We start from the raw sequence: 17281 nt of genomic DNA, 5'->3' as shown, positions 1-17281 counted from the left end.
AAAAAAAAAAAAAAAAAAAAAAAAAATTCACATTTATTAACCAATGGAGGCCTGGATTTGGAGCCACACACAAAATTAAAGTGAAATGTTCCCTTTATTTTTTTGAGTAGTATATATTCTCTCTGCATATACATCTACAAATAGTTTGGTTTCTGTCAGCTCTGTAAAGATACAAGGGAGAACAAAGCGAATTTCTCTTTTATATTGGCCAATAATTTAATTTAATTGTTGCTGTAGGAGTCATGATTTAACATTTAACAAACTTTATCTCCTATATACTTTATGGAATATTTTATCCTATTTGACGATTTCTCTGAATATCGCCACGTTCTACGAACAAATGATGCAATTTGTCCGGGAAAAAATGTAGAAAAACGGGAGGTTGTATTATTTTTTTTTTCTGTCAGTAGGTGAGCTTTACGTTAAGGTCACCATGCGTGACTCGTTGCCATAGCAACCAATAAACAGCCCCAGNAGCACAGAGCAAAGACTACGTTCAGGTGCATCAGGAATAAAAACTAAAAAACAAAATAACAAAAATTTCTCACACAAAAAAGAAAGATTTCACCCATATATTCTGGGACTGTCCAAAGCTATGGACCTATTGTAATGGGTGACAAAGGAAAATTACGGCGTGCTTGGGCTTTACAAGAAACACCTTAATAGTACTCGGTATATTCCAGTAAGCTTTATCTTTAAGATTTATCTTTTAAAGAATCCTTGTTGTTGCAAAGGAAATGATCACAGTCTCTGATGGGCATCCGCAATGTACGGTCAGGAATCTATGAAGATTAAACACCAAAGATGTGGCAAATATGCAGATTTGCAGACTCATTGACATGAATTAGAAAATTACTTATAAATCAATTTATTCCAGAAAATTGTTAACTAAATCTAACACATTATATGCATTAAAACACATAAGTGGATGTTTGAAAACCTTTATTTCTGTTGAATATAATAATTTTCCATTAACAGGTAATGAAAACATGACATTCAAAATTACAACATAACATCAAACCATTAAAACACATATAATACAGAAATGTGGGCGAGATGCATGTTTAATAGTCATTTTGTCTGATATCGTCTGTTTACTTGACTTATGCGCTACAACACACAGCACTGTATTTTAATGTGTTTAGTCTATATTGTATAGACTTATGAGACAAATTCAGAAAACGTTATTCTCAAAGAAAAATTTGTCTGGCGCACACAGCAACAGCTAACAGTAATCGTGAAACTAAAAGTATAAGTACAGCAAAGGACAAACACACAAGGACTCCAAAACATTAAGCCTAAAACTAAAAATGTTCAAATGCATTGTTCCTTTAAGACACTACAAATATCACTTGTAAAAATACACAGTACATTTTTGAAAAGACACTTGCTGATTAGCAGCTCACTTAAAATAAAAAAAAAGTTTAATGGAAAGCTAAAACTACTTGATACTTGAGGTTCACATTATGCTGTTCTCTTGAGAAGAGTGAACATTTTTCCACAAGTTACACATGAGTAAGGCTTTCCACTTTTGTGGATCCTCTTGTCATTCGTTAGATTCCTGATCTGCTTCTTGCAAAGTAACTCTTTCCACAAGTAACACATGTGAAAGGCCTCTTACCTGTGTGACATGTAAAATGTTGATCTAAACAAGCTTTTCCAGGGAAATCACTTCCACAAGTCACACACAAGAAAGCTTCATCATATGAGGATTTAAATTCTGTTTGGTGTCATCACTTTCCCCCTCATACCGCACCCCTGGCTGTATGACCCTTCATGTGACGATTAAAATTAGATTTGTTTATGTAGTTCTTTCCACAAGTCGCACAAGAAAAGGGTCTCTCTCCTGTGTGAATTTTTATGTGATCAATTAAATCCATTTTTCTTGTGTAACTCTTTGCACAGGTCCCACATGAGAAAGGCTTTTCACCAGTGTGAGACCTCATGTGACGATTTAAATTCTGTTTGTTTGTAAAGCTTTTTGCACAAGTCACACATGAGAAAGGCTTTTTACCTGTATGACCCTTCATGTGGCGATTAAAATTAGATTTGGATAGGTAGTTCTTTCCACAAGTCACACAAGAAAAGGGTCTCTCTCCTGTGTGAATTTTTATGTGACTAAGTAAATGACTTTTCCAAATGAAATTCTTTCCACAGGACTCACATGAGAAAGGCTTCTGACCTGTGTGAATTTTCATGTGAACTTTTAAATGTTGTTTTCGAGAGAAACGTCTTCCACAGGTCCCACAAGAGAAAGTATTCCGACCTGTGTGAATTCTCATGTGATGATTTAAACCATCTTTTATACTGAAACTTTTTCCACAGGTTGAACATGTGAAAGGCTTCTTTCCTGTATGAGTTATCATGTGTCTCATCACATTACTGTTTTGAGAAAAGGTTTTATCACATATTTTACAATGATATAATTTTTGCTTTGGGTGAGCTTTCTTGTGCCTTTTTTGTTTTGAGCCGTCAACTTTACTTTTCTCCTGTTTGGTTTTCTGGCGTCTTTTGTTGTGTTTCTGTTTTTTCTTTCTCTTTTTTCCTGGGTCTTCAGATTTGCTTCCTTTCTGATCCTGGTTCTCATCCTCAGCAGAACCATGAGAGATGAGTTGGTTCCTCTGTGGTTCTGTTTCATTGTGGATTCTTTGCACATTAGGAGGATTCACCAAAATGTCATCAGTCTCCTGTTTCAGCACAAGATGCTCTTCATCCTGACTGATGCAGAGTGGCTTCTCTTCCTCTTTGAACTCTTGATGTTCTGGTTCTTCTTTATATGAACTGGACTTCCCGTCCTGGTAGCTGAACTCATTCAGAACCTCCTCCTCTTTACACACCCAGCACTGTGGGAGATCTGCACAAAAAGACAAAACAAAAGCTTTTAAATGTGACCAAGAGAAAGATATTACTGATATCCAGGCATCAAATGATTTCAGGCTTTTAGGAGTGGGGAGAAAATGGACAGTACTACCGGATTTCTAGGATAGAGTTCTGCCTTATGTAACAATGATCTGTTACATAAGCTTTAATTATATCCCACCTCCTCTCAGATGTTGTAAAAGCCAAAGATATGGACTTCCTGCGAATGTTTGTAAAGGGAAAGAGAGATGCGGTAGATGTGGAGGCGAACATCCTTATGGTGAGTGTGAAAATAATCCTGTTAAATGTTGTAACTGTGGAGGAAGTCATCCTGCAGCAGACACACGGTAAGAACAGAGGCAGGTGAAATTCAAAAAGTTAAAACTAATAAGAGAATTACTTATGAAGAAGCAGTAAAAGAGGTGAAGTATAATGATAATGCTCCAAAAACAACATAAGAAGTGAAAGGAGAGGCAGACAAAAATCAATGTAATATGTCGTGAAACCTGCTTAGGACTGATTGAGATCTTTCCAGGACATGCAGAAAACAGGTCACAGAAACCTAGAAGCAATAAATAATCTTGCATCCTGATTTAATGTTGATTGAAAATTATGTAATCTTTGTTTTAAATACACTATGACTTAATGTTGATTATGAGTTATGTGATTTTGGTTTGAAAGTAATAAGGACTCTTGACTTAACAATGGAAAAAATCATAAACGGATAAAAGTAATGACTACAAGTTAAGTGTGTCACTACTAGAGGCCAAAAGGGAGGAAGAACTGTGGTCACAGAAGAAACAGGAAATGTTGTGAAATTATGGGCGACGGCTGCAGATGAACGGGAAGCGCGAGAGCTGGTAACAGCATCAGCAAGGATATTTCAAGAAAAAGGAAGTTCAAAACTACACGATGCTGTTCTAGGGAATTAAAAGTCAGCAATTAACCGTTAGTTGCTCGGAGGAAGTTGTGTAAGCAGCCGATGCATAAACACCCAAACAGGGAAGGTATACAAATAATGAGAAAGAAGAACCAGGCGTTCTTTGTTCCTCAGTGTTCGAGTCAATGCAGGATCAACGGAGGGCTGCGCCTTGATACCCCGGGGAGGTGAAGACATCACACTGCTGGAGAAGGGAACAGGATCCGTTTACCCACAGCCCGGGTTTCTGATTTGACAACTGCCCTACACTCAACCCAAAAGATCTCAATATGCTGCAGCGGACATGGTGGATAGACAAAGATCACCGAGTCATAAAGAACTGAGTCCACGGAGGACAAACACCAATTCAACTTTGGATCTATTCTGAAAAGGATTCTGCCTTGTCGAGACAGACTCTGACCATGGATATTAAAGTTTTCAGCTGCCAAGATCATTTCAACATCTGGGGACGAGTGGAACTGCATCCCAAAGCCTCACTTATTTAGTTCATTGACTAAATAGGGACTGGAGGAAGGTGTGATTTCTAAATTTCTTATATATTTATCTCTTGATTTGTTGATTGGAGAAGCTGTTTGTCAGTTTTCCCCTGCTAAAGCTTGCTAATAAAATATTAAAGTCTGATTGATGCTGTGGACAGTTGAATTAATTGAGTCAATTGTGAGTTAATTCTTCTGATTGAGGTAAAATCAATGATCAAGATAGTAACCAGGGGGCTTCAGACGTTTTTTTGGTGTTTGTAAAATAATGACCTTGGGATTCGTGCCGAGTCTAACGCTCGCAGTCTAACAGCAAATGGTCAGGAATGTAAAGGCTTCATTAATAATCTAAACACAAAACCAGACATAATATGCCTTCAGGAAACATGGCTCAAACCGTTGTTGCAGTTTAGTGATCATGGTTATTCAGTCTCATGTAAAAATAGGATGGATGGGATGGAGGAGGATGTTCTTAAAGGAAAACCTGGAATTTATTCACATCCATGTAACATCAGTTAGAAATTATTGCTGTAGAAATTTGGACAAATGATGGAAATATTAAAATAATAAATTATTATAATCCTAGCAAACAATTAGAAAAGTTAAAACTTGACTCAATACTAGAACACTGGAGAGGGAGAATAGTTTGGTGTGGAAACTTCAATGCTTCATGTGGAGATCAAGATGATAATAATGGAGGGATTTTAGAAGAACTGATCATTTTAAATAATTAGCAGTTTGGGTGGACTTTGTAAGAGGTAAAGTACTTAAAGACAGCACAACAAGGAGCGATCATTATCCAATTTTTGTCAACAGATGCAGTCATTAATTGCAGGCCAGGTAGAAATTTCAGCTACACTCTCAGTAGTTGAAATTTAACACACATCAGTGTTGATTTACCTCACAATAGTGTGTAGTGTCAAAAGTTAACACTATGAATGTATTAATCTAACACAGAGCGTCAGATTTCTGTTAAACATAGAAATATGGATCTTAAAGTACTACTGGTAGGGGGCGCTGTGGTGGCACAGACGTTAAGCACAACCCACATATGGAGGCCCTTGTCCTGGACGTGGCTGTTGCAGGTTCGATTCCCGGCCTGGCGACCTTTGCCACATGTCTTCCCTCTTCTCTCGTTACCCGTTTTCCTTTCAATTCACTATCAAATAAAGGCCACTAGAACCAATAAAACCATTAAAAAATTACTGCTGGTAGTCAATAATCCCCAGATTCACTTTAAAAAGAAACATTAGATGCCACTCGATTATATACAAAAACACACAAATTGCAGTTTGAATCTACTTTTATTTCAAACAAGCCCAAAACATAAAACAGCTCTGGCTTTGCAAACACAAAGATCACACAATATGACAAAGTGGCACAATTTTCCACACATCTGGTTAGAAAACTTCTTGTCATGAGGTCTGGAATAAACAATGTCCTTGACAGAAAAAAACATAAAATGAATCTACTCTCACTAATACAATATACACTGAAATGATCATCAAAATAAAATGTCCATTCTGCAAGTCAAAATGACTACAATGACGTTAGTGACTTTTCTGAAAGTAGGAACTTCTGTTTCATTTCCAGTACAAACAAACATACCAATCTGATATTCAGTTAAATAGTTCTTCACACAATTAGTGGTGGACGCTTCACAGTACATGCTTATATTTAAAGCAGAACTTAAAACCTCACCTCCATCAAGCCATCGATACCTTTCTTTCTTCACTGGACCAAACTCAAATCTCAGAAAATCAAAATCCTCCCAGTGGTAAGCTAGATGTCTAGTGTTGTTTAACCAATGCTTTTATGATACTTTTCAAGTTTTTTTTACTGATCTTTTAAAAAACATTATGTTTCGCCTCAAATCTCATGCACCATACATGGAGATTTCTCTAATACGAGGATAACGCAGCATAAAATGACTGGAATCAGCCTTTTCTGAGATCTAAAAAGCTTGTGGTGATCCTTCATCAAGTGCTTCAAATAGTGAGTCGTACCAGTTGTTAAAATGGGTGAAAACACAATATTCACAACCTGAATCAAGAGGAACAGCAGACTCTAGTGACATCTATTTCCAGTACATCACCAAAAATAAGAGGCGTGTTTCTCACAAGACACCAAGACTGAACTCATCCAGTTTGAACCCACCAGGCCTATTCTTTCTCTCAATACAACCACAGTTGAAACTTTGTGACAACAGTTCCAAAGAAAGATGTTTCTGGTTGACAAGATACTGAAAGAGAAGTCTGACTTCATATTGGACTACACCTTCAAGTAAATTGTGAGTTATGTCCACTGCATGGTTGTCAGAAGTGCGGGAAAATTGCAACGTATTGAGTAAGCATGTCTTTTTGACACCAAACGTTGAAACTAACAAAGGATTTTCCTGCACAATGTTCTGCATGGATTTCTTTTTAACTTCTGTGGTGTGCTTTACAGACAAAACAAAGAGACATATTTGCATCCAAGGATATTTATCACCTCAAGTGTGCAAAAATCTCGCTCTTAGCTCCCTGACTCTGGGACTTTCCTTGGCCCTTCCCACATCAATGTTGAAAACAGTGGTTTGGATGAAGGTGTAGAAGTTGTAGAGCGATTCTTGATAGTTGACACTGAAGATGAAGTGTGACTTGAAGAGCTCGTCGAAAGCTGCCAAGGATGTCTGTCCCTTGCACGGGATGGCCTTGTGATCGATGACGATGTAGCGTCTTTGGATGCTGCTCTTCTTTTCACCCACACACAGGAGGAAGGGCTGTCCCGGTTCCACACCAGCAAGGAAGGTTTCAACACTGGCTCCCATCTTTGACATAACATTCAGAAAAATCACAGGAAAAATCATGAAATGTAATACAGACACATCCAAACAGCCAACTAATCCAATAAGAAACTGCTTCAACATGAGAGGTACGATCATCAGCGTAACCGCAGTAGATATCTTGCTTACCGGCAGAAATCTCACAAGGTGATCGACAGCTTGACATGCGCTGATTTTGGCACATTTCTTGTGGCCTTTGGAGGTCGGAGGAAGGAGGTGAACCAACAGCAGGATGCTCGACAGGTCACTGTCCCAACCTAGAGCAAAAAAACAACAAATATAGACACATTCAGATAATACACAACTGATACTTTAAAAAGAAACGTGTGCCAAATTAATCAGACCCACTTCTGTCGTGCTGCGCAAACAAGAGGTCTTCAATGTGCGTATTGGAAGTCAGTTTTCTGCACTCTGTCAGGATCCTAGGTTTGAAAAAAGTAGGCCATTTCGCCAAAAACCTGCCCGACACCTCCTCTCCAAACATCATGGTGAAGTCCTGGTCAATCTACAGAAAAAAACGTTTTTTTTATACCATTTCAGATTTAAATGTATATATTATGAGTTAATAATAAGAAGCCATTTGTCTTACCAGTCCGGTAATGTTCAGAAATCGTGGGAAGACGTCCAGGACCGCTGAAGAGCGCGTTTGATCTCGAAGCAGAGTTTGTCGATACTGAAACGTGGCCCTCATCTTCTCTTTGACCGCCAACTCATCAGCTGAATGTTTCAAAAAGGTTATCGCCTCCTGACACTCCTCACCAAGCAGCTGCTCAGCAGTGCAAGGAACCTCTCTCTTTCTCTTTGGACTGTCCTGGTAGGTCGTGCTGGTGGAGGATCTCTGGATCTGAGCTGCACAGCTGCGCTGAACAGTTTTAATCCTCCAGGCCAAGTAGCCGGACCCACTCTGTTGGTCATAGAAGTGTTCCTGTCATCGTGAAAACACGAAACTTTAGAGGAAGTTTAGAACATGTTACTGCTGCACAAGTGTTTCATATAAAAACTTACATATCCATTCTCTGAGTATGGATCTCTGAGGCTGGGGAATAGAGAGATGATGCCCAAAGCATATTTAGTTCGAACAGAGACTGGTGGGATCGTCCTGAAAGATGAAGACTGAATTACTACAACGACTGTATCAGAGTTTAATTCCTCCATGGGATATATATTCAAAAATGATCCACTGATACTCATTGTCTTAAAACTAATGTACCCTTAAACATTTTTTTAAAGTATAAAAATGAATGTTGATGCTTTACCCATAAATTTCAACCATTTTGGCCACAAGAAGGTTTACCAGACGTCGTCTTGTGCTATCCGACAACGTTCTCAGTTTGTCATACTCGTCCAAAATAACTTGTCCAGCCGGTTTTGCCAGGAGAGCATTTCTCACCATCTGCAGGATTAAAGATCGCAAAGTCAGAAATGACCGTTTTCATCATTATCCAATTCAACCCACAGTTTAACTGCACCATATCTTTAGATCATTTGCTACAAAAGCTGCTCACCTCTTTTGCTGCTTCCCGGTCAGTCTGTGTTCCCGTCTCTCCATTTATGTGGACAGTTACTGTTGCATCAGATGAATCAGAGGAAACTGACGCAGATGATTTGTCTGACAAGGTTGACTTCAACGAAGCAGATGGCAGATTGCGCCGACGCACAGCTGGAAAGAGATGGAGGAATGTGCACACAAAGTGAAAAGATTATTAGTGGCAAAACCTTTTAGTTATAATTTACGCGGCTGAACCTCACCTGTTGGCTTCTTTGTTGTCACAGTCACAGTAAGGTTCCCTGCTTCCAAAAGCTCCTCAAACACATCTTCGTCAACCTCTGTCCCCGATTCATCCGTCAAGTGCAGCTCAGTCTCAAGTGGAAGATTTAGCTTCTCAATGACTGATAAAAAAAAGCAATAAATTTGTATTAATAGAAAAATTACAATTAAACTTTTACCAGAAATTTTTCAACATTTTAAGCCAACTTGTAAAAGTACTTTTGGCATTACAATAAGCCATCACAAACACAACTCCATGATATAAGACTTTTAAATTAATCCAACGGGTAGCAAGTAGTCCACACACACATTCTGGACAACATGAAAACGGATGCCAACCTTTATGAAGAAATGTGCTGAAGTCATAACCATCTTCAGTCGCAGCCATTTTGACGTACTTCTGCGTTCCTCCAAACTTCACCCTCACCAACATGATATGCTGATGAAGAAAAACAGGCACCCACAATGTGATATTACATACAGAAAAAATGCTTTAAAGGCATGAGACGGGCCGTGACCGTATTTCTTTTTTTCTCTATATTATTAACGAGTCAGTTATTAACGCCTGAACAATGGGAGCCAAACCGTGGTGCAGTTAGCTCAACCTGCCTGCCCTCACGTCGGCTAACAGCACCACCACTACCCACAAGCACAAAGATTGGCAACACAACATAAAGTGAAGGCATACACATAACAGTGATGTTACTGTTGAATCACTGAATAAAGTTAGGAAAACTCACTGGCATTTCAGACGCAGCGTGGCAGCAGCTGTATGAGACTCAGTTACAAGCTCCGCTGACACGCTAATTAAAAAAAAAAACATAATTAAAAATAAAAATTAAACTACTTCTACTCATTAAAAGCTCCGGGTTTAGTGCAGGAATTGGTATGGTGGTCCGAGGTGCTAATTCTTTAGGAACCCTCCAGCCATTTGTCTGCAGCCATATGCCAGCACACCTGCACATCGACAATCAGGAGCTCAAGTCCCAGCCCAGCGTCATGAAAACAACAACACAGCTAAATTATATTTTAACTCAAACGGCCTTCAGAGTTTTCCAACAAGCTTAATGTTCAGTAAACCACCAGACAGCTTGAGCTACACTTGTTTATCTAGCTTAACCAATAACAAAAAAAGTGAAGTTGTTCATATTTATCACACAAGCGCATATAAACTATGTATATTAATCAACACACTAGCGCCAAAGGAAAATTAATACACCCATAAAAATATGCCAAAACTTACCTTGTAACGAACGACGTTGGCTCCAGACAGGACTCTTTGAGACTGCTGTCCCCGCTCTTCAGGCAAACACGGCACAGAAATGTTAGAATAATGAGAGCAACTCTGTCTGGTGTTGATTTCAACATCAACTCCAGACAGAGTTGCTTAATTTTAACTCTCTGGAATAACACAAACTCTTTTGGAAAACTTCTATCATTGAATTAGACTAAATAAGTCTTGAATTAACACTGCATTATTAACATACAACACCAACACTGGAAAGCTAACACTTTTGTTATTACTGTGTATTCCGTTTTTTTTTTTTTTTAATTACCGTATTTTCCGCACTATAAGGCGCACCGGATTATAAGGCGCATAAGATAAATGCTACAGCAGAGGCTGGAGTTACGTTATGCATCCACTAGTTGGTGCTGCACTAAAATGAATGTCAACAAAACAGTCTGACTCCGGTCGGCGAGGAGAGCCTTCCTGGCCGGACGATGGTCACACTTCTCCGTTTGCACACAGCATGTTGGAGGAGAACGTGGTGCTAAATGACCTGCAGACGACCTGATTATAGACGGTCGGTAGGTAGATAGGTCAGTCAAACTTTGTTAATAGATTACAAACCAGCGTTCTGACAACTATCCCAGCATGCACCGCGCGCTTCTTCTTCTACGAGCGAAAATGAAGTCGGTGGCTGCTTACCGCAGCTGCTAGACCTGTTGTGGCTCAATATTGGTCCATATATAATGCGCACCGGATTATAAGGCGCACCGTCGGCTTTTGAGGAAATTGAAGGTTTTCAGGTGCGCCTTATAGTGCGGAAAATACGGTACTTACGATTAAAATGTCCTGAGTTCTTATAAACTCAATATTAATTTATCAACAAGTCAGCAGAATTAACAGAGCAGCTGTTACATAAATAAGGATAAACTATGAACTATAACTTAACATAGAAATTACCTAAATAATAAATATAACATTACAACTTAAAAATCTGATGTTTAAGTTTATAAATCATTTAATAACATTATTATTGCCTTAGTAAACCCTAAGGAACTGGAGGCAGTTTTTTCTGTTGAAACCGACTAAACAAGCTTTTATTTTAATATAAATGTATTTGGTTTTATATAACCAATTAAAACAACCATTTTTATTACTACAAAATAAACAAAAAGGATATAAACAGTGATAAGTGTAAGATGCAGAGTAATTATGCTCAAATTTGCACAAACATTAGGTCACAGGTTGCAAAAATCTAATGTTTCCAATCTCTGATATCTTTTTTTTTAAATGCAAAATCAATCTACTCACGTAAGAGTGTCAATAATAACATTACTCAAGTAAAAGACAAGCACAGTGCAGTAAAACTACTCTAAGAACCTTTTCCCCAAAATGTTACTCAATTAAATGCAGCCAGTTCATTTACAATTTCCCTTTTGGGCATAGATAACAGTTCTTTAAGGCTATTCTTGTAAGCAAGCTTAACGTGATACACTAGCATCATTTAATTATCATTTATCTAACATTACCTGCATCCAACAGCACTACTCAACTCACTGTTAGCTTGAGGGGAATAACTGCAAAGGTCTTTGGTGAAATGACTAACACACACTGGGGTTCCGCACTGAAGTTGCGTTTAAGGCGACTCGGAAAAACACGATACGACATGTTACAGCAGTTGTAACCGCTGATAAAAGTATCGGTGAGCCGTGGGAACCCCTGCAGTACTAAATCACCGACCCCTCCCCACGCATAAGGGCATCACGGATCACAAACTGTAATTGTCATAATATATGATGAATAATAGTCCGGGTCGCAGTTAAGCGTCTAAATTGGTTCAGATTCGTCATTACAGTTTGGATTTGGTGTAAAGTCCCTTTCAGTTCAGCGCTCCCTAACCTGTATACAACTCTCGTTAACATATCTCCAACTTTACTCAAACCTGTATCATCTGTAAAAAGTGAAGGTGTTTCGTACCTATCCGGTGTAAGATGATCTTCGGTATCTGGGTAAAATCCAGCAGTCTGCGCTGATCCTCCATCTCTTCCTCGATCTTAACGTTGATTTCTGTCTGATCCTCCATCTCTTCCTCGATCTTGACTTGGATTTCTTTAAACTCCGTGAATGTTTCTCCAGCAGGAGTTACGTGTTCGTTGATAAACTCTCTCTGAGGCTGAACTGAAGACATTTTTACTGAAAATATGGAAATGTTTACCTAAAACACCACACTTGTTTTCAAACTACCTTCTAACAAAAGAAAAGCTAACGCTACCACGCGCTCTGTGACTTTCTGTGTTTCACTTTAGCAGTACTGAAGAAACTGTAAACGAGTTTTAGTTCCGCTGTAAATGTTCCGACTTGAGTCTCCTCAACATAGATTAAATAAATTAAAAATATTATTGAAAGATTCATTTATTTTAGTAAATGAGTTCACCCGAGTTAAACAGGGTATATAGAATAATTACACACAGATAGGTGTTTCCAAGTCTTTTATTTCTGTTAGTTATTACAATTTTATGTTATCAAAAGGTACTTTTAATCTTACAAAAGAACCATGCTGGAACGTATAATACATTTTTTGAGTATGATCTTTTTGTTTGTAAAACAGTCTAATGTTATTATATCAGGTTGTAGTTTCTTTAGGTTGAAATTCAGTTGTAAAGTTAAACAGTGAACAATTACATATATTTTAGAGCAGAGGTGGGCAATCCTGGTCCTGGAGGGCCGGTGTCCTGCAACTCTTAGATGGTCCAACACACTTGAATCCAACAGCTCCTAAGTGCACTGAGGTTCTCCAGAGTCCTGCTAACGACCTCATCGTTTGACTCAGGTGTGCTGAAGTAGAGATACATCTAAAAGTTGCAGGAGACCGGCCCTCCAGGCCTGGAGTTGCCCACCCCTGTTTTAGAGAAACACAGATTTGTGGTTTTGACTTGAAAATAATTAGCTATATTGTGAAACAGGCCTGACAGAGAAGCACCTTCATGCTGCCACCTGTTGACAAGAACCTGATACTACAACTACATTGTTTCAGCTCAAACAGATGTAGAAATCACTGATTCAGCGATTTTTACAAATGTAAGAAATAAGAATCAAATTTGAGTCAATTAATTTTGATGGTAAAACCAACAAAATCGTGTTTTTAATGTGTTTGAACTCTTGAATATGTTTTTCCTTCAGTGGTTCTTGGTCCAGCACCACTACAAGCAATGTTTGATGAGTAAACTATTAACATGTATTAACATGCATTAACATGTAAACTATGTTAATACATTTTGTCTTGGCACATAAGGGAGTTTATGAGAAAAAATATGACAACATATGTGGACAATGAGTGACTTTTATTACAATTAAAGCATAAAGTTACTATTGTGCAACAAAGTATAAGGCCCCTGTTCACTTCTACAGAAAGACCAACATATAAACTGAAAGAAAACAGTTACGTTTGGTTTTCAGGAATATGTTGTGCCCCACAATACACAAGACTTTTTCTGTTCATAGGAGCCTGAAACAGATACATCAAGAACGTGAAGAAAACTAATTTCACTGAGAACAAAACTGAAAAAGACCAGAAATCCAAAACTCTTAATACCACAAAGCACCGGCCAAGTTGGCTAATTTATGGATTGTTGACATTTTTTGTTTTAAATATCCTTAGAATGTAAAATAGATTTCTGATTTGCTTTTGTGTCACAATACAGTGTTGTAGTTTTATCTCGGGATACAATAACTGAAAGGTGCATGAAACATCCATAAGATGTAGAATTAAACATGTATAAAATAACTCATGTTTAACGGTTTTACAAAGATCTTTAGATGCTTTACTTAAAGCTCACTTTTAAGAACATGGCTACAGTTAATGGCCATGACAATCACTGAATAATTCATCAATATTTTTACCAAATCAACATTAATTGGTAAGCATATTTTGCTCAAAAACACTGTTACATATTTTACCTTTATACAAGTACAAACACATTCTCATAGCAAATTATAACGACGGAACAAACATTTTGGAAAACAAAAACCTCTCTGTGGTTAGCTCTAAATTAAAATCTGACCAGAGCTCAATTTTTTTTTATTCAAACAAACATCACATAGTTCTATTTGTGATAAAACAAAATCATTTCACTGACTTCATATGTAAATTATTTAACATCCAGTCATACATGGAAATATCAAAAATGTGAAAGATAAACTCAATTATCCTACATGGTACAGAACTCCATGAAAACTGAAACCCGCAGAAATGAACCCTGCTGAATGTGTGGCCCTCTTTAACTTCAGTATCTAATGGAATACCGATGGGGATCTTAAGACAAATACGACTGAGAAGTAAAACAAAAAAAACAAAAATAAACCTCAGGTCTATCTTTGCCAGACATTTAAAGACGCTGTTTCAGTGAATCACTAGCTGCCTGCAAAGCCTGTTGACTTTAACGTTTTCTAGTTGATGAACATCATCCGACCAGATTTTCCACAGAATTGGAAGCCAACATGAATTTGAGGTGTTTCGGGTCTAAGGCTTCTCATCCAAGTGAGTCCCCATGTGATGAGTTAAACGACTTTTCCTTCTGTAACTCTTTCCACAGGTCCCACATAAGAAAGGCTTCTTACCTGTATGAATCAACATGTGATCATGTAATTGTGATTTCACCCTGAAGCTTTTTTCGCATGTCCCACATGAGAAAGGCTTCTCACCTGTATGAATCAACATGTGACAATCTAAATGTGTTTTCCTCCAGAAACATTTTCCACAGGTCGCACAAGAGAAAGGCTTCTTATCTCTGTGCATTTTCATATGTGCACTTAAATTGCTTTTTTGAGTGAAACTTTTTCCACAGGTTCCACATGAGGACTCCTCACTTGCATGGATCCTCATGTGAGAAAGTATGTTTGATTTCGTCCTGAAACTGTGTCCACAGTCCACACAACAGAAAGGCTTCTCACCTGTGTGAATGTTCATATGAACATTTAAATTGCCTTTAGAAGTGAATCTTTTTCCACAAGTGACACAAGAGAAAGGCTTCTCACCTGTGTGAATTGTCATGTGATGTTTTAAACTTTTTCTATCTCTGTAACTCTTTTCACAGGTCAAACATGAGAAAGGTTTCTCACCTGTGTGAACTTTCATATGAATGTTTAAATTATCTTTTCGAGAGAAACACTTTCCACAGGTCTCGCATGAGAAAGGCCTCTCACCTGTGCGAGTTGTCATGCTAACTTGTAACTGACCTTTTTGAGCAAGTCCGCAGGTCATACACGATTGAGTAAAGGTTTTATTACAAATTTTACAAGAATATAATTTTTGCAATGAGTGAGCTTTCTTGTGCTGTTTTTGCTTTGAGCTGTTAGTTGTGCGTTTTTGTTGTTTGGCTCTGTGACGCTCCTCTTTCTGGTCCCGTTCTTCCTCTCTTCCTTCCTGATCCTGGTTCTGACCTTTTGACTCGCCATGAGAGATGAGTTGGTTCCTCTGTGGTTCTGTTTCTTTGAGAACCTCCTCCACTTTGTACACACAGCATTGTGGGAAATCTGGACCAAAAAAGCAGAATAAATTCTTTCAAATGTCAATCATACAAGAAATCCTTCACTTTAATTTCTTGATTTAACAAAACAAGATTTTCTTGAGTTATTCCAAAATTACAATCTTTTATTTATGAAAATTAACTCAAACATTGCGATTCTTCTGACCACAATGGAATTAGATGCGAGTCAAAATGTATTGTGTATGGGGAATTTTTCTGCCATAATTCTGGAGCAAACATTTTAAGTTTGAAAGCAGTACTTCATGTCTTTCTTTTCAAAACTTGTCTCTGCTTGGATCAAATCTCCACTTGTGGTTAGTGGTTATTGAAGTGGCCAACCAGGAACACATACATACACTTTACAACATAGACAGAGCCAAGCACTGGGCAGCGTGTTGAGATGTAAACGCCTTTGTTCACAAAGATGAATCGCTCGTTCAATGCTCACCTCTGAACGTGTGACTACAGGTTATGTCATAGAGCTGTACAACCAGAGTTAAAACGGTAGGCTTTAATCTTGACCCCTACCTTGATCAAAAACTGAGAAGAAAAACAATTTCTCACAGGGAGGTAATGGAAACATCCATACAGGTCAGCCTGTGTCCAGTTTGAGTGAAAGCAGGTGATCCAAGCTGAGGTAAACTTCAGAGATCAAGCAGCGCGTAAGGCAACGTGCAGAGACGCCAGCGGTGTGATGGGTCAATGCATCAACTATAAATGGTGGACAGTTATCTCAGGATTTCCCCCAGTGTATTATAAGCCTGGCGGCCCGCCATGCTTTACTAGCCCCTCCGTCAGGCTAAACGTTGCTTGTTTACGTTTCTAGGAGAAAAAAAAAGCCGGGCTGCAAGCGTCTCTGTTGCTCTGAGTATTTCACTAGCAGAGCAGATTTATTCCTAAAGGATAGGTTTATAATAGATAGGTTTATAATTTATGCATTTAAAGCCGACAGCACGCAGACCAATCACACAGCTGGCGCTTCTGCGCTTTGCCTCGCGCGCTGCCGCTGCTTTACCTCAGCAGGATTGTGCGCACCTCCTTTCAACTGGACACAGGCTGACCTGTATGGATATTTACATCAACTTACGGTGAGGAATTATGGTCCTTTGGAGAACTCTAGGTAAGAGTTTAAAACCCGCCGCGTTAGCTCTGGTTGGGCAGCTCAATATGAACAGCAGGAATAACTTGTAGCGAATTCAGAGGCGCGTTATGGAGCGGTGAGAATAATTTATCTTTGTGAACGAACAGTTATATGCGCCGTTTACATCACAACACGCTGCCCAGCGTGTGGCTCTGTGTCTGTCTTCCCTGTAAAGCTTATATCTGTGGTCCCGGTTTGCCGGAGCGTTTGTGGATAACGAGCAGCGCTAACCACATCATGCAGGTTCAGCCTGGTGAGGAGCTTTAACGCTCTCCTCGGAGTCACGCATCACGCTGATTTTATATAATTTGAATATTATTTTTAGTATTATTTTTCCGGTTACACGATGCATCAAACCATATGAAATGCGTTGTCTACTTAGAGTTAATGCGCGCGGCCGCACGAGAAACTCGTCCCATAAACTCGACCAACCAGAATAGTTTCTGTGACGCTTATTAAAAACTCAACAGACACGAAATGGAAGAGCTACTAAAGCCACATTAGCAGCATTGAATTAAAT

The 17281-nt window shown here is 38.6% G+C and overlaps 3 protein-coding genes across 3 annotated transcripts in view; all 3 read right to left on the bottom strand.

Moving 5' to 3' along the window:
• Positions 1-983: 983 nt before the first annotated feature.
• Positions 984-17281, bottom strand: part of LOC106939827 (gastrula zinc finger protein XlCGF8.2DB-like) — a 39489-nt gene continuing 23191 nt past the window's right edge. Inside the window, exon 2 of the mRNA XM_015022387.1 lies at positions 984-2854. Coding sequence (XP_014877873.1) covers positions 1746-2854 — 1109 coding nt within the window. The 3' untranslated portion in view covers positions 984-1745. The remainder of the gene's footprint in view (positions 2855-17281) is intronic.
• Positions 5561-12418, bottom strand: LOC106939828 (uncharacterized). The gene is made up of 11 exons (XM_015022388.1): positions 12073-12418; positions 10111-10166; positions 9207-9306; positions 8849-8989; positions 8605-8759; positions 8356-8492; positions 8105-8198; positions 7689-8024; positions 7448-7604; positions 7229-7356; positions 5561-7084 (listed from the first exon to the last, which is right to left on the bottom strand). Exons 1-11 carry the CDS (start codon positions 12281-12283, stop codon positions 6767-6769), a joined length of 1833 nt encoding a protein of 610 aa, XP_014877874.1. The 5' UTR covers positions 12284-12418; the 3' UTR covers positions 5561-6766.
• Positions 14286-17281, bottom strand: part of LOC106939830 (gastrula zinc finger protein XlCGF49.1-like) — an 8275-nt gene continuing 5279 nt past the window's right edge. The window contains exons 2-3 of the mRNA XM_015022390.1: positions 15214-15627; positions 14286-14796 (exon numbers count right to left, since the gene is read on the bottom strand). Coding sequence (XP_014877876.1) covers positions 14615-14796; positions 15214-15627 — 596 coding nt within the window. The 3' untranslated portion in view covers positions 14286-14614. The remainder of the gene's footprint in view (positions 14797-15213; positions 15628-17281) is intronic.

This window comes from Poecilia latipinna, unplaced genomic scaffold, assembly GCF_001443285.1.
Source record: "Poecilia latipinna isolate Pla-1442-1.1 unplaced genomic scaffold, P_latipinna-1.0 Scaffold2994, whole genome shotgun sequence".
In the NCBI taxonomy this organism is placed as follows: Eukaryota; Metazoa; Chordata; class Actinopteri; order Cyprinodontiformes; family Poeciliidae; genus Poecilia; species Poecilia latipinna.
Note: the sequence above shows the minus strand (reverse complement) of the source record. Positions and strands in the feature narration are given on the sequence as shown.

Coding starts and splice junctions, on each gene's coding strand:
- LOC106939828 (XM_015022388.1), bottom strand. CDS start 12,283: ATGTCTTCAGTTCAGCCTCAGAGAGAGTTTATCAACGAACACGTAACT. Junction 8,199..8,355: donor AAAATGGTTGAAATTTATGG/GTAAAGCATCAA, acceptor TTCATCTTTCAG/GACGATCCCACCAGTCTCTG. Junction 7,357..7,447: donor GTTTGCGCAGCACGACAGAA/GTGGGTCTGATT, acceptor TTTTTGCTCTAG/GTTGGGACAGTGACCTGTCG.